The 26,122-nt window shown below is 46.7% G+C and overlaps 3 protein-coding genes across 12 annotated transcripts; 1 reads left to right on the top strand and 2 right to left on the bottom strand.

Moving 5' to 3' along the window:
* Positions 1 to 902: 902 nt before the first annotated feature.
* On the top strand, positions 903 to 26,121 carry Lubel (Linear Ubiquitin E3 ligase). Of its 10 annotated transcripts, XM_076425902.1 has the most exons (22): positions 1,777 to 1,912; positions 4,610 to 4,699; positions 5,161 to 5,565; positions 7,102 to 7,302; positions 7,469 to 7,696; positions 8,029 to 8,492; positions 8,660 to 9,879; positions 10,519 to 10,769; positions 10,860 to 10,955; positions 11,404 to 11,547; positions 11,977 to 12,333; positions 13,038 to 13,221; positions 13,775 to 20,733; positions 21,511 to 21,708; positions 21,779 to 22,057; positions 22,142 to 22,231; positions 22,325 to 22,481; positions 22,742 to 23,072; positions 23,548 to 23,673; positions 23,772 to 23,940; positions 24,224 to 25,745; positions 26,051 to 26,121. In XM_076425902.1, exons 1-21 carry the CDS (start codon positions 1,799 to 1,801, stop codon positions 24,251 to 24,253), a joined length of 12,093 nt encoding a protein of 4,030 aa, XP_076282017.1. In that variant the 5' UTR covers positions 1,777 to 1,798; the 3' UTR covers positions 24,254 to 25,745; positions 26,051 to 26,121. The 10 variants fall into 10 exon arrangements, with proteins under 10 accessions (XP_076282026.1, XP_076282025.1, XP_076282024.1 ...); XM_076425905.1 differs by lacking the exon at positions 26,051 to 26,121 and having other exon boundaries at positions 4,610 to 4,693; positions 5,170 to 5,565; positions 24,224 to 24,595; XM_076425903.1 differs by lacking the exon at positions 26,051 to 26,121 and having other exon boundaries at positions 4,610 to 4,693; positions 24,224 to 24,595.
* Positions 20,179 to 21,533, bottom strand: LOC143209796 (uncharacterized). The gene is made up of 2 exons (XM_076425949.1): positions 21,169 to 21,533; positions 20,179 to 21,085 (listed from the first exon to the last, which is right to left on the bottom strand). The coding sequence occupies exons 1-2, from the start codon at positions 21,323 to 21,325 to the stop codon at positions 20,859 to 20,861; spliced, it is 384 nt and encodes a 127-aa protein (XP_076282064.1). The 5' UTR covers positions 21,326 to 21,533; the 3' UTR covers positions 20,179 to 20,858.
* On the bottom strand, positions 24,547 to 25,583 carry LOC143209791 (uncharacterized). The gene is made up of 3 exons (XM_076425942.1): positions 25,442 to 25,583; positions 25,271 to 25,382; positions 24,547 to 25,180 (listed from the first exon to the last, which is right to left on the bottom strand). Exons 2-3 carry the CDS (start codon positions 25,357 to 25,359, stop codon positions 24,574 to 24,576), a joined length of 696 nt encoding a protein of 231 aa, XP_076282057.1. The 5' UTR covers positions 25,360 to 25,382; positions 25,442 to 25,583; the 3' UTR covers positions 24,547 to 24,573.
* Position 26,122: the final 1 nt, after the last annotated feature.

The raw sequence follows: 26,122 nt of genomic DNA, 5'->3' as shown, positions 1-26,122 counted from the left end.
GGATGGCTCTTCATCAGGACGAGCTCAGTCAACATAAAAAATGCATCAGATATTCAGTTCAGCCAGAATCTGAAATTCATTAGATACGTTCAATCAGTCGGTCGCCATCAGAAATTTTTACATCGTTCGTCGGGGTCAGCTTGGAGTCGGTCAATATTTCAAATCAAGACAGTCAGTTTGTTCTGTTGTTTCTAAGTGAAGTCAAGGCGTGTACACCCGCCGGATTATTAATCTCCAACATCATTCACTTAATCATATTCAACCACGTCATCCCTTAAGCTATCGAAGCGACCGTGTCCGTTCGCCACCTCCCCTCGAGCGAAATCTACTTTACGGTAAATACTAACAAATTATAATAAGATCCCAATAACTCAATCTATCCGAACCGAAGCCGGTAAATGCAGGTACGTTCAAAACTGCGTTTTATCCTCTATCCAAATCTTTAAATTAAAATATATCTCTTAAAACTTCCACCTTAGGACGTAACACAGTGAACGGTGGTCGCTGTACAAAAATTAGAAGAAATTTATTCAACCACTTACTATGGTCCGGGTTAGGCCAATCATTATAATTTAGATTTAATGATAACCCTTTGCAGTCGAAGCTATTTTAACTTGAAAATTAAACATTTCTTCCGACCTAGAATACTTCTATTCCTATGATTTTTTAAATTGTATGAATATGAAATTGGTATAATACCTCATACAATACTTAAATGTGTAGTAATTGATTAGATACCAACATATTCAATAATGTAAACAATATTGTTAATAATAGTACAGTAATTTTTAGTGGTGACTCTCTGAGTCACACCTCAACTGCTAAGTACCCAATTCTACGTGCATCCAACTCTCTCCTCATCCAAAAGTTATAAAATTTCAATGTTACAGCACACAGTGTCAGGAAACGGGTAAAACAAGCAAGTATGTACAGAAGATTTAATTACAAAACAATCGCAGAGAGGCGTTATCATCAGCATCCAGCAATAATTATCGACGGTACGGGACGAGATGAATTGGACCTAATGGAGACGCTCGAGAGGCCGAAACGAGGTCGATGATGGCTCATTACATAATTCACTGAAGGGTCGAGGAATATTGAAACGGTGTCATCGATAATAATAGGAGCCACATAATTAATCGGCAGAAATGATACCGCCAGTTTCGGGTGTCCAATCAGAACTAAATGAAACCCATAAAAACCGGAACGCCTAAACAAACAAAGACCCGAAACGATTCGCCAACCGATGGGTTCAGCGATCGTGAACTTTCTCGAAAGGAGAATTTATTCCTCTTCCGTCAAAGGAAGAGGAATAGGGTGACGACAACTATATCCTTGCGTGCAAAAGACAAGAGCCGCTGCGATGGTTCTTCGAGCAGTGCCAGCTCTAGCATGTTAGCGACCCGCGTCCCGATATATTTACGCAAATGGGGAGACTTCGGTAAAACGGTGTCATTGATAATAATAGGACCCACATAATTAATCGGCAGAAATGATACTGCCTAACCAAACAAAGACCCGGAACGATTCGCCAACCGATGGGTTCAGCGATCGTGAACTTTCTCGAAAGAGGATTAGGATCGTTGCGTTGGTTCCGTCAAAGGAAGAGGAATAGGGTGACGACAACTATATCGTTGCGTTCAAAAGACAAGAGGCGCTGCGATGGTTCTTCGAGCAGTGCCAGCTCTAGCATGTTAGCGGCCCGCGTCCCGATATATTTACGCGAACGGGGAGACTTCGGTAAAACGGTGGCATCGGTCCAGCAGCCACGTTACGGAAATAGATTTCGGCTGTGGCAATGCAACAGCTCCTTGTAGACGAGCGCCGCCGAGCAGTCGGAAGCAGCCAGTACCGTGACGACCAGTTCCCGAGGAAAACCGGAGAAATCGCCTCCGCGAGGTCCCACATGAATGTGAGTGCGAATATTCCTTTCACGAGTGCGTTATCCGGTGCATCGTGGTCGCCGCGCCACGCCGGTAACGCTCTGATACGGGCCAGAGTGCGGCTTTTGTTCTCCAATTCTCCGTTTTGTTTCGACGCTCGTGCTGCATCCGCCTGGAAGTTCGCGCGGATATCTCCGACCTCCTCAACGCGCATCTTCGTTAGCCCTTTCTCTGCCGGCCCTTCAGTGACTGTGGAACAAAAACCAGATGCATAGATCGGACATTATCCTCAGAACTTTAAGATCTCATTACCGTCGAGAATTCCTGGAATTCCCGAGACATTCCTCGTCGAGATAGAATATATATTCTCTGCTGAAATAGAAAAGCATAAATTCTTCTTAATTGGGTTAGCGTACATATTAGGCTGAGTCGTAGATAACGGGATTGAGAGAAAAAGTGAAACAGGAGTTGTTTTTAACGGTAATGCACTACTGTCTTTATTTTCAGCCAAGCGGACCCAATTTCTTCGGGTTTTGTGCATTCGAAACTTGACAGCTATTAATATACCGACCGTTAAGATGCAGGTTCGCAGTAGGCTCCGTCTTATTATGCTAGAGCGTAAATTTCGCTGATCTCTGCCCACGCTTTCGTAAACATCGGTGACGTCGACACGTTCTCGAACGTCATTCCCGGGGTTAAGGGGATCGGATCGATTCGCGCAATCAGAAATTGCGTAAAGGTTCGTTAGGAGCCGGTTCCCCTTGCTCTCCGGGAAGGCGATCGCGATTTCACCGGTTTTACTTTCGCTGAGGGAAAGACAAAAGGCCATCCCGGGACGCGCAATCAGCAGCGCCGGCGATTTGTCGCGTGAAAACCCGTGTCCTCGTGGCGGAAGTCGCTGCGTGTCTTGTGCATAGGAGAACCGGAAGCGGGACCAGTTTGTTTATGAAGACACGCGATGCTCGACTGATGAGCAGACAGTGGCGACGCTATCACGGCGAAAGTATCTGCGCGCGGCGCGGCGTTCTTTTCTAGAGAATTGCCGGGGAAAACGAGTGTTTACGAGGCGTCTCGTTTCGTTAAGTAATCGAGAGGGACTCGACGCGCCGCCTTGTGAAACGTGTCGGCGAGGCTGTTTCGTTAATTGCACGCCGCGAAACGTTCATCTCAGCGCGGTAGAATGATGTCGACAGCCGAAACGCTTGTAACGCGAAATCACGGTGCAAGATCGATCGGCGCAATAAAGCAACAGGGAAGATTATTACATAGTCGGAGAACTGTTTCGCGGAGGGTCTCCATCGGCGGCGGATAGGATATAGGGCTTGGACCACCTCCAAGTTCCGCAGACTTTAGCAGTTTCATCGAAAAATAGTGGCTCGTAAAGCGCAGCCGGCACGGGTCGGCCCTCGGAGATCCCGTTTAAAATTATCGCGTATCCACGCGAAAATTCCGATACGGTCTCCCCCGGTTGAATGGGGCTGGCTCGTGATAAGGCGGATCGGTTCCCTCGCGCGGAACGATCGCGCTCGGCGCCGTTTCTAAATTTATAATTCTTGGGAATCAGGTGCTTTGTTGCTCTTGCATAGGACCGAATAGCCGACTAGAACAAAAGAGACGGAACCGTCGCGAAGAACAGAAGGGGTAAACGTTCTAAAGATACGTATGGCTCTAATTCGAGGTTTCTAATTCACGCGCGTGGAACTCGCGCCGCGCAGCGCGGCGTGCCGCTCGGCCGACTGGAACCGCGGATAGAATATTATTTTTCCGTCCGGACTTTCCGTCGACGTTCCACAATATTATCGTTGGTCGAGAGGAAAACGGGCTGCACCGACGAATAAATTCTAATTTTTCTCGCTAGAAAAATACTTTGAAATTCCGCCGGGAATCCCGCTTGAACTTTCAGTCCGCGAGAGCGTGCGGAACGCTCCCGCGGAGGCGCAGGGAGCGTTAACGTAATCCCGATAGAAACGTTGAATGAATGCGCGAGCATAACCCCGCGATATTTACGGATTCTCCGCATTCGTGTCGACCGGCAGAAATATAGTGTCGCGTGCCATTCGGCTCGATTTTATTTCGAGACGCGGAACCACGATTTTTCCCTCCCCGCAGAAATAGACGTGATTTCCGTTGCCCGCCGCCGGCGCGATAGAATCGTCTAGGATGACGTCAAGCTTTCTCGAGGACCCGCTCGAGAAATCTCGACGGTGCATCCTCGAAATTACTCAGCCACCTAATCCAAGGTGCGATGACATGAATTCACGCGCCGCTTGGCACCCGAGCCCTGCCAGCTCGTCTCGACGCCTCGATTCGTGGTTGCGTGTAAAAACGCGCTCAGCCGATAAACAATAGCCGCCCGCACGCCACTAGAATCGCAAACGGTGCACTGTTTACCAGGAATATTTAGGCCGCTGTACATGCTGGCTTACTTTCTGTTCGCCGGACGAGGTAAACGGTCCGGAATTCTATTAAATATTGTCCCGTTAACGTTCGGGCTTGAAATTTGTTTGGAAAACGTGTCACATAGTTGCACAGATGTGACACATTGATTACACGTACGAGTTACGATATAAATATAAATGTGAGAACGTGAAGGAGAATATTCAGATTTATGTACTCGCGTTTCTCACAGTTACGGGGAACCATGAGAAAATACGAGCCCGATTGTTTGCATAGGAGCACGAACATTGCGAGGTTGTTTGTACGAAATCGGCGAATCTTTTTTGCAGAACCCGGGAGCTGAAAAATGGCGCCCGATGGCCATTTCGAACCCCTCGACTCGGCTGCGCATGGCAAGGTCCATGCCCCACTGGGTAATGGTACGCAATCTTTAAATTCTCAATAGACAGCGGATTTGATGCATTTATAATGCATTGTACAAACATTGGAAGAATTTACAAATATTGTTATATTATGTTCGACCTATTCAATGTGTTGAGCAAGAAAATAAATTTCTATTTCACTCCAGTTTGATGCAGTTTAGTTTGAAAATATTAATTTTGCATCAAGATCCGCTGTCTAATTGTTAGACTTTATTTAATTCCACTTTCTTAGAATTTGCCTACAAAGATTGAAAATTGCGTAAACATCCGCAGTCTGCTAATTATCAATCATGTTAACGATTTTTCGAATCCTCTATGACTACGAAACATCATTAAATGCAATTGTTGTATATTTGTGAAATATATATTTAATATTGGTAATAGCAAAACATGCGACAAAAAAAATCGGACAACATTTTCACGTTTTGTTATGTGCTTTAACGATGTCGCCTTCGCAGGCCCAACAGCAGAAGGAAGCGGAACAGCAGCACCAACGACGACCGCCGACCCCGCCGAAGGTACCACCACCGTCGCTCTCGGGAGACTGTGGTGACCCTGACTACGAGATCATCGAATTTCCGACCCGACCGCAACCCCAGAACCATAAGTCCTTGACGCCGAACGCGAAGAAATGCGCCCTGTGTGGCACCGAGAACGTGTTCGCCCGTTGCGACACCTGCAAAGAGAACTACTGCGAGGCCTGCGACGACATGAACCATAAACACCCGAAGAGGAAGCACCACGTGCGCAGGAGGATCCTAACGGATCTGGCGACGAAAACGCGACCACCGCTGCCACCGAAAGGAGAGAACATGTCGAATCCACCCCCGATACCGCCACCAAGGCGAAACCGCAAGAGTCAGGTAGGATGCGTTCTGGCCTGAGGCTTTGATCCCCTCCCGTGAACTTTCTTCCAGGACAACTAGCCTTAGGTACTCGCATCCTCCAGCCGTAATCCTGCGTCGGATCATGGGGTCGAAATCGATCGAAATCCTCGGGAACCTGGTTGCGAGATTCATGTCAACACCACCTCCCGATTTTCTTTCTATCATCAAACTGATCCCTTATTTTCTCACCCTTGATATCAATCACTGGAATCGTCGAAGCTGCTTCGTTACAACCACACTGCGGATTTTATACAATTTACGACAAACTAAAACGCAGCTCCGTTGACGGGTTCTCATATCCAAGCGGAGGAAATATCCAAGATCCTCGCGGGTAGAAAAGTGGAGCAAACTTGCAGTATCTTAGCCACCTGATCCAGGTTTTGACGGCGATGCAATTTATCCCTGCTAGGGATTTCACCGTTCCTATCTAGTCGGTGGTACGTGAAAGATTGAACCTCTCTCTGCGCGACCTCCTAAATGCGTATTGCGTATAGTGTTATTTTGTTGCCACCCGTTAGACTCGTTGACGTTTACATAAATATCCGCAGGGTAGTCGTAATCGAATGATTCTCCGCGTAGTTCGCAGTCTCCGCAACTTCGTCTCCCGACGAGTTCGATCGTTCTCGATGTTGTTCAAACACGCTCGTGTATTGTTTACCCGTTTTACACGACCAGATTGTTGATTTTTAGCGAAACGTCACACCGAGGCAACGAAGATTGTTATTGTGCGTCGGTCGCAACAGATTTTTTAATATTACGTTACGCTGCTCGGTAACGAGCAGAGATTTGAGATTGTATATTGTCGTTGGTTTTGTCGAATACACCACGTTACCGCAAAAACACCACTGCCGTATTCACTGATCCCGCTCTGTCACTCTTTCACACAATTTCACGACGAAGTAACGGGCGGGAAAAAACGAACAGGGACGTAGTAATTGATTCCCGCGAGTCGAAAAAGGAAAACAGAACGCGGCGGGTATGATCCGCCACGGAATTGTCGGTGAATATGGCAGAGCGTGGTGAGCACGGTGATTTCTCATTACTATGTGCTGCTCCGTATTTCCCGTACCGTTACTGGTACAATGGACACGTTTAATCATAGCGTTTAATACACATTGTTCAGACACGCCGATTCTTTTCAGCCGAGTCGATCGTTTCTTTAACCAGACGCCCGTCGTCTTCGACTTTTTCACCTAGGTTGCAAAACATTTTCTCTTTATCCGTCGTTATTTTATTTGATTTTGTTCGCTAACGCTTTCTTTATTTACCGATTCAGCCAGCCATCTAATCCCGAGCGACGCTTCCCCAGCTGCGACAGACTCGCCACGATCACGCAGACATACTCTTTTGTTTCGATTATGTTCTTTTATTTTGTTTTTTTGATTTTTTGTGTTACGCATTCTCGACCATCCAAGAATCCTGCCGTAGAATCCACAGTTACCGAGAACAACACTGCGAACGGTGTTCGGCTCAGCCTCGACCGTGTAATAAAGTTCAGGTTTCCGCGCTTAGGCTAAATCGACGCAAAACCAGGGACCCACGAATCTCTCCTTGATCGAGAGAGTCGGCAGCTTGAAGCGAACACTACCGAGCAGGCCGCTATCGGCGACCCTAGATACGAAAACGGTGTCGAAAACCATGCAGGCCGTGAAAGACGCCGCTCCCGTCGAACCACCTGGAGGACAAGGCACTGACAAAATGTCCACGCTACAGGTAAGAAACATTCGCCGAGTTCATAGACGATCGGACATTCTCGATGCGGACCTTTCCAGCCATTAACTCCACGGATAATGATCGAGCACGCCTGATCGTCTATGAATAGGTGTAGAACGATTGTGTAATTAAGAAGAGAAGCAAACAAAGAGCTGCGAATCTTCAGGAGAGATACAGGAAGTACCAGGAAGCGATGCGTGCTCAAGATGCGACCAGGAGGAGGCATACCTCCAGTGACATTTCGAGGGACACGATGAACATGAGGCCGCTTAGTATGGGGAACCCTAGAACGGCGCCACCGGTGCCGCCGCCGCCTCCCCCTAGATCAATGATACAGTCAGCGAGCGTCTGCGATTTATCCTCGCCGCATATGTGGAATCCTGGAATGCATCAGGTAATTAGCGTTAAGTATATTCAACTTTCAGATAGCCTCTGACGCTATCTACCTCGGAATAGATCGTTATGACGCTCGAAAACACGGCACTGCTGCCGGGAGATCGAAGTGACTAGATTTGGTATTATAGTCTTCCCTCCCATAGAGTGACTTTCGTCTCTACGGAATGTGTTACTATAGGGTTCCCCCTTGCGGGGTCGGTCATGCTAGAATGTAACACTATACGAGGGAAGACTATATATCAATCGGAAAAATGCATTTACCGAGATATCAGTCGACTTGTACGAAAGAAATTTCCATAGATGCAATTCTCACGAGAAAACCTTCTGCAGGCCCAATCCATGGCTCACCTAGGCCCGGGAGGCATGCCCATGATGTGGTACCCGCCGAACGGTCCCTGGGACATGCCCATGAGCGGCTCCACCATGAGCCTCAACCATCCTGCGATGTGGGGCTACCCCATGGGCTACCCTCCATCGCCAATGCTACCACCTCATTATCCAGGATCGCACTCAAGACCGCACAGTCCAGCGAGAAGCATAAAGTCCAGCAGAAGATCCAGGGCAGCGTCGCCGTCGCCGAGTATGAAGTCCAGAAAATCGCTGGCTTCTAGATCGCGATCGAGAAGATCGCAGGGATCGCCGTCTGACGCGAGCTCCGAGGACTCTGGAGACTCGGACTTTGACGATCGACTGTCCCGCAGCTCCAGAGGCACTAGACGGGGAAGCATCCCCAGGAGTAGGCAGAGGAGTTACCACGAAGATGATAGCAGGGGTCTGCTGAGAAACCGTCGCGAGTAAGTCAATAGCTTCAGTTCCTAGCGTAACTGCTTTGACGAGGATTTTTAAGTTGTAGATTCATTTGAGAGCGGAGTCGAACGCTTGCTGCTAGACAGGACCCTCTCACAATGATGAGAAACAAGAGATCGAGCGATGTTATACAAGCATGTTTGGTTTTGTCCAGGCGGCTGATGTCAGAAGAAAGGGTGATGAGCACCGAGGAGTGGTCGGAAAGTCCCAGCAGGCGTCACTCGAGGAACTACGACGACCTTCAGAAAAACACAGTGACCTCACGGCGACGTTACGAGCAAGACGACCGCAGACTCTCGAGGCTGGATTCACGGATCGATCGCGTCCCGAACGGCGGCTACAGAGATCGTCGAAGACGAAGCACCGACGAGGAGTCGTCCGACAGGAGATCCAACGTGCCGACTCGATCCAGAGTGACCAGCTCCTCCGACGATCACTTCGAGAAGGTTGAATCCGCGCCGAGAAGAAGGGACGACGAGATAGCTCCGCGAAGATCGTCCTCCGTGCGCAGGCACGTGGGACTGGACGAGTTCGATAGATCTTCCCGGCGAGATTCCAGAAGATCCTCGATCGAAAGCGACGCGCAAGCCCCGAGGAAAACACCGTCGCGAGACTCGTCCTCCAGGAGGAACCAGGAACCCGAGAGATTAGATAAAGAAGAAGAGGAAGGCGTACCGCGATCAGCCGCGAGGGCTCAACGAAGTCGAGATCCCTCGCGCGATCGGGAGATGACGAAGAGAGAAACTCTGAAGAGGGAATCGTCGCTAGAGGACACGGAGAAGTCAGCCAGACGGGGCTCCGATAACCAGAACAGCAGGAAGACGCTGTCTCGCGAGCCTGGTCCCAGGAAGCTTCGGGAGATCGTGGATCGAGAGACTTCGCGGCCAGCTAGCAGGAACCAAGAATCGCAGAGTAGAGAAGTTGAACCGAGGCTGATGGAGAAACGAAGGGAAGAAAGTCCTCGGAAGAAGGAGGATCAGATAGCCAAGACTGTCAAGAGTCCAGAAAGAAGAGCTTCGGAAGAGAAAGAAGCTAATCGCGAGAACGAGAACGCTTCGGTGAAAGATGCTGCGAGCGAATCGAAGGTGCCGATGGAGATACCGAAAGAGGAATGGGCCTGCGAGCACTGCACGTTCTTGAACAACGATAAGGACCGCGTCTGCGTGGTCTGTTGCAAAACCAGAAGCAGCGCGCTACCACCTAGCCCCGAAGAGTCCCCGGATGAAGTTCCCATGAGCGAGCCGCCGAAAACCGAGTCAGCGACGCCGTCCAGCAATCCGAGCGACCCTAGCACCGACCTCGAGAAACGGACGAGCCTGTTAAAGATCTCGAACAGCGAAGAGAGCGGGGACAGTGGCTCGGCAAAGAATAAAGGTAGAGCAAGGCGCAAAATCAGCTTTTCCTTCGGTACCAAATCGCACAAGTGAAACAAACCGCGTGGTCCCATTTGTCGCTGCCCAACCTCCGAGTGTCTCTCCCTTGTCCCTAATCCGCGAGGTGTGCAAGGCGTGTTTCTACGTTCGCCGATCTTCCCCTTTCATTTCTTTTTTAACGAGAAAGAACGAAATTGCGATGGAACAGAATGGATTGTCCCCCGTTGTCGATGTATACCCTTCGATGAATAATAAAGAGACATGCACACTGTTTCGTACGCAAAGTCCACTGGAAACCGAATGCATAGTCGTGTTTGAAACGAAGCCTGCGACCCTTCACCTCTCGGCCATGTCTGGTACGTTATTATTCATTCAAGAGGAGAGCTGGCTTTCAAGCACGACCGTGCATTTGGCTGGTGTTCATTCGATCCTCACGAACACACTGACTCTAATCGATTCTTAAAACTGAAAGACAGATTAAAGTGGCCCGATTGTGTCCCCCCTGTTGTTGGAACCGTCTTATAAAACCTTCTCCCGACGAATACAGGGTACATTTCGTTGTTTCGAGTACACACACGAATACAGTGTTATGGAAAAATAGTGGCTCGCTGAGAATGATGAAGTGACCTTGAATTTACAGATCCCGCGAAGCTGGAAGACTCGTCTGCGGTCGTTGCCGAGGACACGCTTCCGGGAGCCCCGTCGGTAGTGAAAGACGCGTCGTCATTGATCGTGAACGGTACATCGCCTATTGAGATCACGCAGGACGTTTCGGTCGCGTTTGCAAAAACGAACGGCGAGGATGCGTCGTCAGCAAGGCGACCGATGCTCGCGAAAAGCCACTCGGTCTCCACTGGAACATCACCGCCGCCTCAGAGCATTTCGACTCAAGTAAGCAAATCTAGGACAGAAAAGAAGACTATAGTGATTTTTCTACAGCATCGAGGAGCTTCGTAAATTCAAACAATAATAAATTTTTAGACGTACGACTACCTTCCTGCGAGAGGAGGCTCGGGACTCACGAGAACAGCGTCGGTCTCGAAAGGACTACAATATTACGAAGACAGTGACGCGGAGGTAAACCGTTCAACGAAAGATCAAACTCTGTCAAACTCCCCATAACAAAAAAGAAAAGAAAAAACAGTAAAAGCCATCGGAGAATATTTCAATAATCTGAAGTTATTTGTACCGTTCAAGTTTCGTGAAATTCTTCGGAGGAAGAAATATTTGAAAGAAGAGCCTCGCGAGGTTTCCCGGCCGTCCCGCTTTTCCCTATTTTCCAAATCCGTCCGCGTCAAAGGCAAAGCTCGCAATTAAAATACCCCCAATTATTTTGAACTCGTATTTGGACCGCGCTATTGGCCGGGCTTTTGAAAGCTTGGCGAAGTCCGCTCGAACCGAGCCGTTCTTTGCGCGAGCCAAAAGCGCCCTTAAATTTTTAATGGCACGGCCAGAGAGCGCGGCACGACGGCGCGCGGCTAACGAACGGTTTAATGAAAAGAGCCATTCGGAGCGTTTGTTTCAGGAGCCAACCAGGTTCGCGAACAGCCCGGACCTCTATCCACGAGGCCAGGAGCAGTTTCTTCAGCAACTGATCGCCGGCGCCGCTGGCAAGGATCGAACCCGCCGGAATTCCATCGACTCGACCCATCTCTATTATCGTTCCAGGGTAAACTTGCCTGTCCCCCAAGAGAGCCAACGGTTTCTAATCCCGTCTAATCCACACGCTCTGCGCTTAACCGTTTTAATCTGTAATCGATGTTGATTTGAAGTTCCGTAGCCTCGGTGTGAACGTACACAGGATCGCCAGCAGCCCCTGTTCGCGAATCTTATTCATCGTTGATTGTCTTTGCTTCCGTAGTAGAACTGATTAATCTGTGTCCTGGTGTGGTTTCCGAAAATTATTCACTCCGATAGAACACACCTGTACACGTAACACCGTCGTCGCCGATCGTCGTCACTACTGGACAGAGGGCATCTCGAGACGATCGACACCTTATCCGAATCGATTACACGCATCGCGTTAACCCCTTTCCCCTGTGGAGTTCTTTTTTCCGGGGGTTAGTTAGCCGACCGATGAATTAATTTCATGTTTCAGGAGCCGAGCCAGCCTAGATTCCTCGAGGCGGGCCCTAGTTCCCAAGGAGTTTCAACGTTGACGCGGCAAGGCTTAGAAATTGTCGAACTTCTGCGAGAAGCCGAGAGGCACGGTTACTCCACCGACGACGTTCAGGTGGCTTTATCGCAGGGCGCTACCAACCCCATCGACTGGCTGAAGGCGCAGTGGCCCCATTTGGTGGAGACGGTGCAAGTTCTCGCAACTACTCAGGGAAAAGAGCTGAAGGAAAACAATATCGGCGCGATCACTGCCGCCGAGGCGAAGGAGGCCTTAAGATTGGCCAAGGGCGACGTGTGGAACTCCGTCGCCATCGCTGTGCAACGTAGGCAGATCAAAGTATGTCCCCTATCCGCTGTCGCACACCAATCGTTAGATCCTCGCTGATACTTTGTAGATCATTATCACTTTGCGGCCGAGAACCGGGACGATAAGTTACAGCGAGATATGTATGTTCGGGCTAGACATAGTGCACAGGGAAGTGCAATTACCAATCACCTTGTATATTAGAAGAATACGAGATAATTGATCTGTTCATATTACTTCATATACGTTTCTCAATTTCTATGATTTCGATTCAACGCTAGTCATATTTTTCAGTCAACATTTTCATTTGTTAAGACCATTCGTTCGTATTCGTCCATTTTCGTTGTACACTACTCGTAATCTCTTATTTTAACACTAAACTTACCACGGCCGGTCAAACAATCGGTTTTGGATTTATTTTTCATAGAAATTGATTGAATACATTTTTTTATTCCAGTGTATATTATAATAAAAATCGCACAAAATATAAATAAATTTGTATGATACGGTAAACATCAGTCACTTTCTATGGCCGGTAGGTTTAGTGTTAAACAAATACATTGAGACGCGAGAAAGATCGTACTGAAACAGAGAATGGGTGAATCTTCACTTGAGAAGCGTACGGGTGTTGAACGTATCGGTAGAATCCGGTTAGAAGTAACATAACTGCGGTTTTGCGGTGCTCTTTAAGTACTATCAAGTTTTCGTTGACATAGAATTTCAACTGACTTCCACAGTGCGAGGAAATAATGAAGAAAGGCAACTTCGCGACGGCGGAAGTTGTGAAAGCGCTGGAGAATAACGCCGGTGCCGAGGACGCAGCTTTATTCGAGCTACAAAAGAATCAGCTCAAGCCGTTTTTGATGAGGATCTGGGGTCCTCCGGTTGGGGTGGAAAATGACGAGGCTGCACCGCGGAAAGGTCAGCGAATATTTCACCGTTTAGAAGAATAGCGATGGCGCAGTTCTTCCGTGGCGTCAGAACGCTTTCGGCCAGGTCGACGCCCCTATTCGTCGGTCCCTTAATATTCCTCTTTCAATGAAGGAACTGCTTTAAAAATAACCGAATCCGGCTCAATTGAGACCGAGCGATCTCTTAATCTACCTCGACACTTTGGCAACCGGAATTTTCCATTTGAATTCTCTATCAAGCAGCGCTAGCGTGTCCCTCGAATTGAATTATTGAAACGTAACCAGATCGCCGAACTGAATTATATATTTTTCAATCAAACGCGCTGCAACTCTCTGGAGTCCGACTTCTTTCAAAATAGCCGCGCCTCGCGTACTAAAGGTTCGCGCTTCTGAAAAACTTTGTCCTTGATTTTCAGCAATATTCTAGATCGTTTCGATGTCGGAAATCGATCGATAAATATTTTTAAAATGTATATGTTTCATTGTGTTGCGAAGTAATTGTTAAATCACCCTGTGAATTCTCAGGCTAGGACAGTTATAATTATCGAGCGTGATTGTTCTAGATGCGACAGGTGCGGTCGGTGGTGGTACGGGTGTTCCCGAACAGGTTTCCAACGTGTCGGACTCAGAAGCGCGGAAGCAGGTAATATCACCAATTGTTGAAAATTTCGTGGCGTTGCAGGCCGACTTTCAAAACCAAGTGGCGGCCCTCCGACAACTGACCGATAACTGGCAACTCGATAAAGACCCCCTGAACACACCCGGTAATAAGCCTGATAATCTGCATGAAGGTAACGCTGATCACCGACAAGTTCTAATCGATCAAAATCTGGTCCCAAGGGCCGTACAACACCTCGAAGTAGCCGAGGCTCAAAAAGCGCCGGATAATCGACACGCGATCGGCCCCAACGACGATTCAATGCAAACGACCATAAACGAAATTCATGTATCCCCTAACCCAAACAATACCCTGCTTAAAAAACCTGAGGCACCTGCTGACGTTAAAAATCAAAATGAAAAAACATCGCCTATGAATGCCAGCGAGGAAACGGAGGAACAGATTTCAAACACTACGAAAAGTTCATTACCAAATGTTCAAAATAAAGAAAAAGTAGTTGAAGTGATTTTAGATGACGACGAAGTGCCAAGACTCATAGATCAAAATGAAAAATCATCTCCGATGAATATCACCACTGAAAAGAAAGAACAAATATCAAATACTACGCAAAACTTATTACCAAATAATACAAATAAAGAAAAAGTAGTTGAAGTGGTTTTAGATCCCGCCAAAGTACCAAAAGATCAAAATGAAAAATCGTCTCCAGTGAATACCACCGCTGAAAAGAAAGAACAAATATCAAATACTACGCAAAACTTATTACCAAATAATACAAATAAAGAAAAAGTAGTTGAAGTGGTTATAGATCCCGCCAAAGTACCAAAATACAAAGATCAAAATAAAAAATCATCTCCGGTGAATATCACCGCAGAAAAGGAAGAGCAACTATCCAATACTACGCAAAACTTATTACCAAATAATATAAATAAAGAAAAAATAGTTGAAGCGATTTTAGATGCCGCCAAAGTACCAAAAGCCAAAGATCAAAATGAAAAATCATCTACCGTGAATATGATCGAGGACAGCAAGGTACAGACTTCAAACGCTACCCAAAATTTATTAAAAGCTAATAAAAGTAACGGGAAAGTAGTTGAAGTGATTTTAGATGCCGCCAAAGAACCAAAAACCGAAAATAAAAATGAGAACACATCTACCATAAACATTGAGAGAAAGAAAGAAGAAATATCAAACACTGCGGAAAGTTTGTTACCAGATAATAAAAATAAAGAAGAAATAGTGTTTTCCGATCCTGCTAAAGAACCAAAAAACAAAGAATCATCTACCGTGAATATCATCGAGGAAAAGGAAGAAGAAATTCTATCAAAGGACGACAAAACCAAAGACAAAGTAGCTGAAGTGACTTTGGATCCTGATAAAGAGTCGAAGGGGGGACCGACCGAGCTGCAAAAGAGAAATGTTAATGAAAGGGACAGTCAGGAATTAGCACAGGATATTTTAATCATCGACCGAAAAGGCAATGACGTTAAAACTTCCGCGACAAATGTAATCAAAGTAGAGAAGGACCCGGCACAGACCTCGTCAGAAAATTCATTACAGGACTCCAGTACTAAGAAAGTAGAACAAATGATTCTAGATCTTGATAAAGAGGCGAAGGATCGACTCACAAAGTTACCAAAGAAGAAACTCGAGCTCGAGGACAAAAGTAAGAAGGAAGTCGTGGTGGAAAAACCGGGAGCAATCACCGAGACAAATAAACTATCAGCGGGAGTAGAATTAAAAGTACTACACACTTCGGAGGGAAATAAAGAAGAAACAAGAGGATCAACTTCGGAAGTAGCCCGGAAAGAGAACGAAAAAATTATTCCACGGGATGTACAAAACAAAACCACGTATCGAGAGACATCTGATCTTGATGAGAACACTATGGAAGCAAATGTAGAATCTCTGTCACCTGAAAGCTCGACCAATCCTGCAGAGTCAAGCGTATTACCAGACGATTTGCAACGAATAGGAACGCTGAAGCAACCTAGCTCAATAGACAAGGAAAAATCACGAAATCCGTACAGTCCGCAGAACGAAGCTGTAATTAATACATTGGAACAGCCAGGTAAACCACAAGGGGCAGATGTTTCGGGAGCAAGAACAGCTGAAAGCAAGGATTCGACTGGGCAGCCGAGCGAGTCAGCCGCAGCTACGCTCGAAAAACAAGGATCACCGGTCATTACGTCGGAAAACAGTTCTTCGAGCGATGTGCCGCAAGAAACGCCGCAGAAGAGCAACGAAACGCAAGTGGCCACGGTGGAGGCATTGATATCCGCGGTGAAATCGCTGCCAGAGCAATTCCTGGGCCCGTTCATGTCGGCGATGCAGATGTTAGCCCCGAAGAGATCCGTCGCCGTCGATCGATCGAACGAGATCGGCGCCGACGCGGTTGCTGAAACGGTGGAGAAAAAGGGAACAGGGATCAAAAAAGTTTCAGAGTTTTCCGAAAGTCGACACAAAGGGGAGAGCGAGGAAGATGGCGTGAAACTTCGGGCGAGGAAGATTGCCGGTGATACGAGAGACTCCGCGCTCGAGACAACGGAATCTGCGACACCCGAAACGACCACGGCAGTCATCAAAAAGCTACAAGAACTCGAAACGGTACGTAAATGCGGGGAAGGCGGTAGCGTTGTTCAAACTAACGTAAAAGAGGGGATAATGGAGGCGCTTGAAAACTCAGAGGAAGCGAAATTTGACGGTAATGAGGTCTCAAAGGATCCGTCGAATCAGGACGCGAGAGCCACGCTATACCAGGGCGTGGAGACAAAGGAGACGGTATCTGGGAACGACGCGGCCAAAGTAAGTCTGCAAAAATGTCCAGCGGAAGTCGCGGACGACGCTATTAGCTCCGAGCCTCCAGTGGACGCTGATCGCAAAGTTGACGCTAGGCGAACCGCAAGCGAACCTTTGGACGTCGACGTGAAAATGCTAAGTACCGACTCATCAGCTCATCATCTCGAGACAGACGTAAAGAACGAAGAACCATCTGTAAAGGAAGCGAACGGCTCTTCCGAGAATAATACTACAGACTCTCGATCTAACAATGCGACTTTCAACGACGAGTCATACATTGCGCATAGTTTAACGGGGCAGAACGAAGTCATTGGCGCGCGATCATTATCAAACGAGACGTCATCCTCATTGGCACGTGACTCGGAAGAATCTGATCGTGAATCATCCGACACGCGGACGCATACCATCAAAGTTCAGAGCAGCGGTGATAACCGTGTGGAATTAATTGGATGTTTGGCCACTGACAATAAGAATTCCGCGGAAGTTGGTTGCAGTGCTAATGGTTTGACTAATTCCTCTGTGTGTGTAACGCTGACGCTAAACTCACCCGATGTTGCCGAACCCTCCATTTACGAATCATCGGAAGTCGATGATCGGATTTCGAAAATGATCAAGAACGAAATTCCTGGCGATTCCAAAGTTCTTGTTGAGGTGTCCGGCGAAGCTAAAAATCTAGCGAAAAATTCTATAGATTCGAAAGCCGTTGAAATTTCACAGGCGTCGAAAATCGATGCTTGTGAAATTGACAATCCAGAAAACTTCAAAGAAGAAGTTTCCGATGATGTTAACAATGTTTCCGAGCGTTCTGTCAATACCGAAACCTCGGAGCTGAAAGTTCTGGAGAATACGGAATTTGATGAAATTTCGATAGATTGTAACGAAGGGAAACCTGAAACAGTAGGGTCTATGACTGTGAAGGATGCTAAAATGATTGTAAATGCTCCTCCGGACACTGAAAACCTTGTTAAAGAAATTCTTCAGGATCCTGGGGCTGCTGTGACTGAAATGTTAGAAAATTCCGAAAATCTTAAGACAGAAGTTCCCTTGGATCCCAAAACCTGTGCTTCTGAAATTTCGAATGATTCCGAAACCAGATCACAGGAAGCGTCCACTAAATCTGAGCCCCCGGTTCGACATCTGCCAGAACCACAGAATACACCTTCCCTAGTCCCGGAAGATAGCAACGAAACATCAGCAACTAACACTTCTGAGAAAGGTGTAGATCTTGAACACGTTGCTCATGAAATTCCTGTCGATCCCGAACCCGCGGACTTCGAAATTTCCGAGAAGCCCGAATCTGTTACGCAAGAAACTACCACAGATTCCGAAGTCAGTAATCAGAAAACTTGTAACGATCCGCAGCTCGCGACGCAAGAAATTTCTAAAGACACGGTTGCTATTGTTCACGAGGTATCCGGATGTCCCGAAGTTTCTAACGAACCGCAAACGCTTTCCCTTGAAATCTCCAGGTGCCCGGTGCATGTGTGCGAAAAAGTGGAGCAGCCTATCTCCGTTGCATGCCACATTCCTCAGCCCGCTGACAAAATCGATACTCGTCCAATAACTTCCGTAAGTAAGTCGTTCGGCTCTGACGGGAAACCGGGTAGAAACGGGCACGCTGTATCGATGTCAATCGACGGAAACAATGAGGTAACGAAAGACGTCTCTTCGAATGGAGCAAAGGATGATTTAAATAGAGCAGAGGGAACCGAAGATCTCGAGGAGGATTCGAAGAACGAACATTCTTCGGCCGTTCCGGCCGATCGAGACACTTCAACGTCTCTGGATCCCTCTTCAATTCCAAACGAGATCGCCGCGAATAAAAGCCCCGAGGCACTCGCGACTGCCGAATCGACGATTTTAACTATTTCAAGTGACTCTCGTATTATCGGTCCACGGTCGAACTTGCATACTTCGGACACCGAATCCGTCGTTAACAAGCTAAATTCTATAGACGCCAACAAAATTCCGGAAAGTCTTGTCGATCCTAATGATATTGCCGATATGTCACGTAACATATCGACATCCGCCTCGAGCACGGAAATTACCCCAGTTGTGTCGGATTCGGCAACTTCTTCTAACAAGCCCTCCAGCGTAAAGGATTCGAATAACAACGCGCCGGAGTTAACGTCTTCCAAAGTTGAAGCGACTAACATGGAACAGCGAAATGGATTGATCGACGCGAAGACCCGTTGCAAGGTGATCGAATGTCAGCCTGGAGTGCCGGAGATCATCGAAATCAACATAACCGAGTCGCCGATGATAGCAGTGAACGAATGTGCGCCGGTAATCAACTTGGAGAAAAGTTCTGAAATGTCCGAAGTTGTGTCCACGCAAAAATCGGTCGGACCGATCGCAGAACCTGAAAGCGAAAAAAAGGCAAATGAGATCGAGACGGCCGTGATTGTAAGAGCGCCGACCAAGGAGAGATCGAGATCTCCGGGCAAGAAAATCGGCAGAAGGAAATCGCCGGTGAAGGTGGTGAGGAAGCCCACGGGTATACCGCGGCGAAATTATGGCAAAATGTGTCCGAAGGGTGCGGGATCGAAGTGCGTTTCGCGAGCGAAAGAAATGGCGGCGGAAATAACTCACAGATCGATCCCGGCGAATCAAAGAGCAGGGAAAAGGGAAACCGCGGCAAAGGGAGACACGAGAACCACGAAAATCGCGTCGAATATTACGGCGACGAGCAAATCGAAAGTTGCGGCGGGTCAGAAACAAGTTCACAGAAGTCCGGGATTAATTGGCTCTGGGACGGCCGCGGAAAAGAGATCGGCGATCCTAAAAACTATATCGAGGGGCTGCGAGCAGATTAAAAAGTCGATTATACCCGGGTCGTCGAAGGAGAGAAACGCGGTTACGGAAATGGGGCAGAAAAAGGACGACAAGCCGAGAGGTTCTTTCCTTTCGAGGATCCCGGTGTTCACGGGGAGACGGCGTCCGCAATCTGCGCAAAGTTCGCAACCTTCCGAGGGACTATCTGCCAGTTTAAATAGCACCGCGGCGAAAGCGACGGGCCGGCAAACTGCGGGTGAAACTAGTTCATCGGGAAACTCTTTGAAGATAGAGGCGAGACAAAATATTGGCCCCGATAGAACCGATGCGGATTTATCCGATAGAAAAGGGAAGATCGCAAGAGGCTCGATGATCGATGAGAACGCGAATAACAAGACAAATAATATCGCGAAACGAGTAGAAGGCTTCGAGTTGATCAAGGCTCCAGCGAACGATGATATAAGCGACACAGACTCGAGCGAAGATTACACGCGAGAACTGGAAGAGTACTCGGACGTAGGTGGCTCCTCCGACTTCGAGAGCGCCGCGGAATCCGAAGTGTCCAGCACCGATAGACAGTTCTCCGATCTAGACAGCATGGAGGAATTAACGGACGCCGAGATCCGACTGCAGGAGACGATCAACGCGATAAAGGCAAAAATATCGGACTCCGAGTCCGAAGAGACCGGAAACGAGTACAGCGACGTGGAGAGCCCGAGAGACTCTGACTCTAGCGGTGCTCTCGTCGAAATGATGGATTCTAATGGCGTTGAGATAGACGATTCGTCTTTGGAGGAAGTGGAGCCGTTGGAGGACATGGAGATCGATGGGACGTCCGACGACGATGTAACTTTGAAGGCTGACCATGTTAACTCGGAACAGATCCAGAAAAAGACTGACAAACAAACGAAAAGGTTACGGAATGCTGCTAAAAAGGGTTCAAAGAATTCGATGAACACCGTCAAAGAGACAAAGTTTGTAGAGCCTACGATTAACTCGAATAAGACAAATTCTAGTAGCACGATAGAAGAAAAATTTGCGAGATCTAAAAAGAGGATCGAGACGAATGACGTTGAGGGTGAACGCAAATCGGGATCTAAGACTGGGCTAAAAGTAGCGAAACGCGTGAATGAAAAACGGGTGAAGGTGAATCGTAGAGCGAGCACGGGCAGTGATAAGGGGGTGGACCAGGGAGGGATACCGAGGAAACGGTTCTCCCTGGTAGCCAGTTGTATCCGTCGGTTCGAGGGTGAAGAAAATACGGAAAGGGAGTACGTGGATAGTACAAGCGGCTACATGAGGACAGGGGGATCTCCTAAAACGGAGAGGGAGGTCAGTAAACGTCAGTTGTCAGACTCACTATGTCGGCCCTAGCCCGTGACAGGCCAATGTCTACAAACAGCTCGAAATGAATGAAGCGAACGAAACGAGAGATCGAGGATATCGGAGACGGTTCCCTAAAGTTTTTTAACCCTGTTTTGACCGTAGCTTGTTAGACTGTTTTCGTAGGCCTTGTACCGGGGGTAAGTACTTCTTTTCTTCTTATCGTGGCTAATCTTGCTGTTGCGGTGGTATTGAAATTGGAGCCGTGGATCACGGAACGCTGGAAAGCATGCTTCGAGGTTTGTATGTGCTCCAGGATTCGTGACAATGAAGGTCGGTTGGAATGTTCGACGTTGAAGTTCTACGACATAAAAATTCATCGTTATAATACGTCGTCGCCTATTAACGCATTATTATTTCTTAATATTTCTAGCATAATCGAACCTGTAATCCTTCTTCGCATCATACTTAACAAATCAATTAATGTTCTGGTCAGTCGATGTTGCTGTCGAAATTTCAAGAGCTCGTTTCTAGACGTTGGTGTAGTCTTTTCTATCGTTCCTGTGCATGGTATCCCATTTTCGCATTGCTGGCTGTACATCTATCTCTTCTAAAGTCATAAGCGATCGTTACTTTCATAGAGTCAATGAACATTCTTAACTTCATCACTCTTTCTTGAGGATATTCGATACCGAAAGTGTGTGTACTCGTTCTAGTTCCTAATGTGATTTAGATCTTTAATTTGCGTCTGATTATACGTTGAGAAGCGTTATCTTGAATTCACAGAGAATAGCTCGTCGTCTATTAGCCGAGGGTAAAGCGTCAAACTATGATGAAGCGGAGGTCGCTGCCAGCTTGTTGGCTCTAAAGTTTGGGGACGCGGAGGCTCTTCACGCAGCGAAGGAATGTTCCAGCGTGGAAGCGGCGCTCGCATTTTTGCAGCAAGAGTGCGAGCTTTGCACTGGACGTTTCGCGATGAATCAGGTGAAGAAAGTCGCATGATTATCTAACTTAATACAGAAAAAAGATATCTGATCGCAAGTTCCACTCCTAGATGACATCCATGCTGAAATGCACGCACCGGTGTTGCAACGAGTGCGCGAAGAACTACTTCACGATCCAAATCAGCGATAGAAATATCACGGACGCGGTTTGCCCGTTCTGCAAGGAGCCGGAGTTAAGGGACGCCAACGAGGACGAAGTTCTAGAGTACTTCAGCAACCTGGACATCCAGTTAAAAACGCTTTTGGACCCACCGATTCACGAGCTTTTCCAAAGAAAGCTGAGAGACAGAACGCTGATGCAGGATCCCAATTTCAAGTGGTGCATTCAGGTACTGCCCCTACTTGGGTAGAATTTGATTTCACCTAACAGGTGATGGTCGAATAAAATAAATCGATAAAAACAAATCTTTCAGTGTTCGAGCGGATTTTACGCAGATCCGGATCATAAGCGGCTGATCTGTCCCGATTGCCGATCGGTTACCTGTGCATTTTGCCGGAGACCGGTACGTACAGGTGTTCAAAATTGCGCGGAAATTAAACCCGCGTTATGCAATATACAGCCTAAACATCATCTGAAGCGGCGGTTTCATTTTCAGTGGGAGAAACAGCACGAAGGAATTACGTGCGAGCAATTTGCCGCTTGGAAAGACGAGAACGACCCGGATAACCAGGCCGCAGGCTTAGCCCAACACCTGGCAGATTATGGCATAGACTGTCCGCAGTGCAAATTTCGGTACTCGTTGTCTCGGGGAGGTGAGATCTTGAAGTAATGTTCTCTTGCATAAATTATTCAAAAATTTCTAGCTAAGAACTGAATAATTTACTTTCACACACTGCATGATATTATATTAAGTCGTTTTGTTGTTTACAACTTCTTCATGTGGTCCTACATGGAAAATTTCAAACATACGTTTTGTAGACCTGTGTTGATTGTACATATTCTTAAAATTTCATTGAAAATCTACCGACGTTGCAATGACTTGCAAACGTTTCATGAATGATATTCGGCGCAGGTTGTATGCATTTTACGTGCAGCCAGTGCAAGTACGAATTCTGTTGCGGCTGCGGCAAGGCGTTCCTGATGGGAGCTAAATGCACGGTCAGCCTGTACTGCGCGAAACTGGGCCTGCACGCTCATCATCCGCGGAACTGTCTGTTCTATCTACGTGATAAGGAGCCTGCGCAGTTGCAGCAGTTGTTGAGAGATAATGGAATCGAGTACGACACAGAGGGTCCGGCCGGGGAGCGCAAGTGCAAAGTGCAGTTGCAGAAAGAAACTCCCACCGGTGTTGTGGACGCGGTGTGCAATTCAGACGTCGTTGAGGGACACGCCGGTTTGTGCAGGTAATACCTCCCACTCCAGCCCAGAACTTTGCATGAGTTGCTTTTATCAAAGCCGGTCTCTCTTCAACGGTACAGTAATGTTACAATTAAAGAGATTACAAAAATTGCTGGTTCTATAATTACTACGATATTGAAACGGCGCAGACTTTACGAAAGAAACACGCATAATGAGCCACTTAGGCATAGACAGACTAGTATTCTGCTACCTTTAGAACCACTCTGTACATGTTTTCTGTTTCTCTAAAGGATACTTTCAAACCTCGAGCAAAGAACTTGTACAGTTTTCGCCGTTTCGGATGTAAGCCGCGTTCTTTTGAGAATTATCCCAACGTTACGTCAGCATCAGGCTGTGCATTTGATAAAGCTGGATAGGTAAAAAGAAAATTGTACTTGCGCCGAAGGTTTCAACCCCTCCCCTCGACACACCTTCACGACCACCTCAGTTGTATCCTAACGTAGCCTTCCGACGTTCAAGGATACATTACATCGAATACCTAGTCCGAAAGATTCGTAAAAGCCAGCTGGAGCCGCTCCCGTTGCTAAACGTGGACGATCTCGAGACGTGCGTGAAACGCGGCGGTTTGAAGTTACCCCCAAACTGGTACGGTCGCGACCCAGAGCATTATCGGAAGGACCTCAGCCAGGTAAACGAGGATTCGTGCACGGCACGGCTAAAATTGTGGGTACTTTTCCCCGCAGGCAGCACTACATTGAATACTTGGCGGGCCTGGTACTGAAGGGCAAGCTGGACCCCGTGGCAATCTTTGACTTGAACGATGCCAAGCAAGAGCTGCGCCGCCGGGGAAAAGTTCCCCCTGCGAAGGACCAGGAAATGTCCGAGCGGGATTATCTCGAGGCGTGCATTCAGGTGACTAACAACTCCTCTCCTGCGCCTCCTGGCCCAACACACTGACCGAATTAACAACACAAAACGCATGAAAGTAGACTTCCGCGCATGACTCTCGCAACCGAAAACTCGCGTCCCATCGAGCAATCTCTAAAAAGTGAAATCGAGTACAGAACCCTTTGCATTCAAAGATTCCTCGCTTGAAAATGATTCGTTCCTTTTTTCTTTTACCTTGGAAAAGGAGTTGCATGAGTTAGGTGATACCTGTGATCGCTTAGAAATATAGTATTCGACTTTGTTCCAGGTTGTACGGAAAGAGATTCCATTGGAGTGATGAAAGGACCATCAGAATCAGACATTGTACACGAGACTCTTATGCTCTCTGTGCACGTGTTGTATAGTGTATTTATTTTATCATATGGACTGCGATGTAGAGACCTATTTACAATTAAAGTGAAAACAGATTTAATGTTGTGTGATATTTAATGTAAAGGAGCAAAAGCCGTTTTTCAAGATAAACCACAGGTGTTTGTTAGTGGAATTATAATAAAAGGATACCAAGCTTTTTGTAAATGAAACGGATACGATATTTTGTATGTTGTAAGTAACAGTTTATAGTAGTCATGATGTTTTATAAAATATTTTAATAAATCGTCAGCAGAGCTCTGTTAAAAAACTGTGCAGACTTTTTCTTTTGTGAGGCGTCGTACCATGATTTACAATATCTTTCAATCGATTTATATTTAATTTCTTTACTTTCTGAGTTGGTGTAATAAAATTTGTAACGCTTCTTATTTTCTTAATAGGTGTTTCTTTCGATTCTACTGTACTAGTATCCATACTTGAATTTAAAATTCCAGAAAGATTTAAACCTGCAGTTTTATCCTTGGACTTCTTCTTTTTACGTTTCTGCGACGCTTGAATGTCTTCCACATTAAATGTCGGTATTTTCTCCCTCGGTGGTTTATCAAAAGGTATCTTAGTACTTTGTAAACATACCGAACATTTAAATACTAGTCGATTCATTCTACTTTTTATACACTTCTGCACTAAACTTTTATGAAATTTAGATATAGGCTTCTCATTGTTATTCATCGAACGCATAACCTTTCTAATCGATCTGGAGATTGGCTTGCCTTCCGATATCCTGACTCTATGGTTTATCGTACTCCAAAGCGATCCGCAATAAGGACACATCGCCGAAGGACCAAAATTTTGCAATGGCATTTGCATCCCTTGGCCGATTCTTCTACATTTTTGTCTAAAGTAACAACATCAAGTACACAATGTCAATAATTTATTGATTCAAGCACGTGGACATCTCGCATGAACAAAAATCTGTGAAGCTTACATGTAGAATGTTTGCAAATATGCACTCTGAGAACAATTCAATTTCGTAATAAACTGATTGACATTCCACAAGTGCGTCATCTTCTCCATATTAGACGCTTGTACATATATCTCTAGAAAATATATATGAAATTCCTGTTTCTGTTTCCACAAGATATTCGTGCGAACGTACCTTATACGATGTTTTACAAGTGTACGAGCAGAAACATACGAGTCACAGATTTATCTACCTATGTAAATCACGTAGATACCAATTCAAATGATTCGGATTTAGATCACCAATTCGATCTCTCAGAGTAGAAGAAAGAAAACACAGTATCGGTAGCTCTTTTAATTACTCATTGATCCGATACATGAAAACAAACCGGTGACTCATCCATTTGAGTGTTTCGTAAAACACACTCTCGCGAGTAGAAATGATCGTGTGATGCGGTTGGATGCGGTGATGTGTGTCGAGGGAGCTGTTGATAAAACTGGTACTATATCCCCCATTCACCCTATTACACAGATTCACATAATAGAATCGTCGATTTTTACGATATCATACGAATTAAACGGGATCATTGTTTACGCCGTCTCCGTCTCGGGCGAAAAAAAATTAAAAAGAATAATCTGAAAATATGATCACGCCAGAAACATCACTAATCTATTGAGTAACAGTGCAGCCAACGTGCGGTAACGTTCGAGTGCGTTCGGGTTTGAGCGTCTCAAGCGTCTGTAGAATTCCTAAACCTATCTGCCGGAGGTCGCCGATGTTTTAATACAGCTTGTATCCGCTTAGTGAAACGGTCGCTGCTCTAGAAACAGACAGAACCGTGGAGGGTGACAGAAAAATTTGTATTTTGTCATCCTT

Source organism: Lasioglossum baleicum, chromosome 6, assembly GCF_051020765.1.
Source record: "Lasioglossum baleicum chromosome 6, iyLasBale1, whole genome shotgun sequence".
Classification (NCBI taxonomy): Eukaryota; Metazoa; Arthropoda; class Insecta; order Hymenoptera; family Halictidae; genus Lasioglossum; species Lasioglossum baleicum.
The sequence above is the reverse complement of the archived record's forward strand: the minus strand, read 5'-3'. Positions and strand labels throughout refer to the sequence as shown.

Bases quoted from the DNA above. Each gene is read 5' to 3' on its own strand.
- Lubel (XM_076425902.1), top strand. From the start codon at position 1,799: ATGCAACAGCTCCTTGTAGACGAGCGCCGCCGAGCAGTCGGAAGCAGC. The intron at 7,303-7,468 runs GTAAGAAACATT...GCGAATCTTCAG, and splicing joins ACAAAATGTCCACGCTACAG to GAGAGATACAGGAAGTACCA. The intron at 23,941-24,223 runs GTGACTAACAAC...ACTTTGTTCCAG, and splicing joins ATCTCGAGGCGTGCATTCAG to GTTGTACGGAAAGAGATTCC.
- LOC143209796 (XM_076425949.1), bottom strand. From the start codon at position 21,325: ATGTACAGCCAGCAATGCGAAAATGGGATACCATGCACAGGAACGATA. The intron at 21,086-21,168 runs GTTCGATTATGC...TTTATGTCGTAG, and splicing joins GATGCGAAGAAGGATTACAG to AACTTCAACGTCGAACATTC.
- LOC143209791 (XM_076425942.1), bottom strand. From the start codon at position 25,359: ATGGAGAAGATGACGCACTTGTGGAATGTCAATCAGTTTATTACGAAA. The intron at 25,181-25,270 runs GTAAGCTTCACA...TTGTTACTTTAG, and splicing joins TATTTGCAAACATTCTACAT to ACAAAAATGTAGAAGAATCG.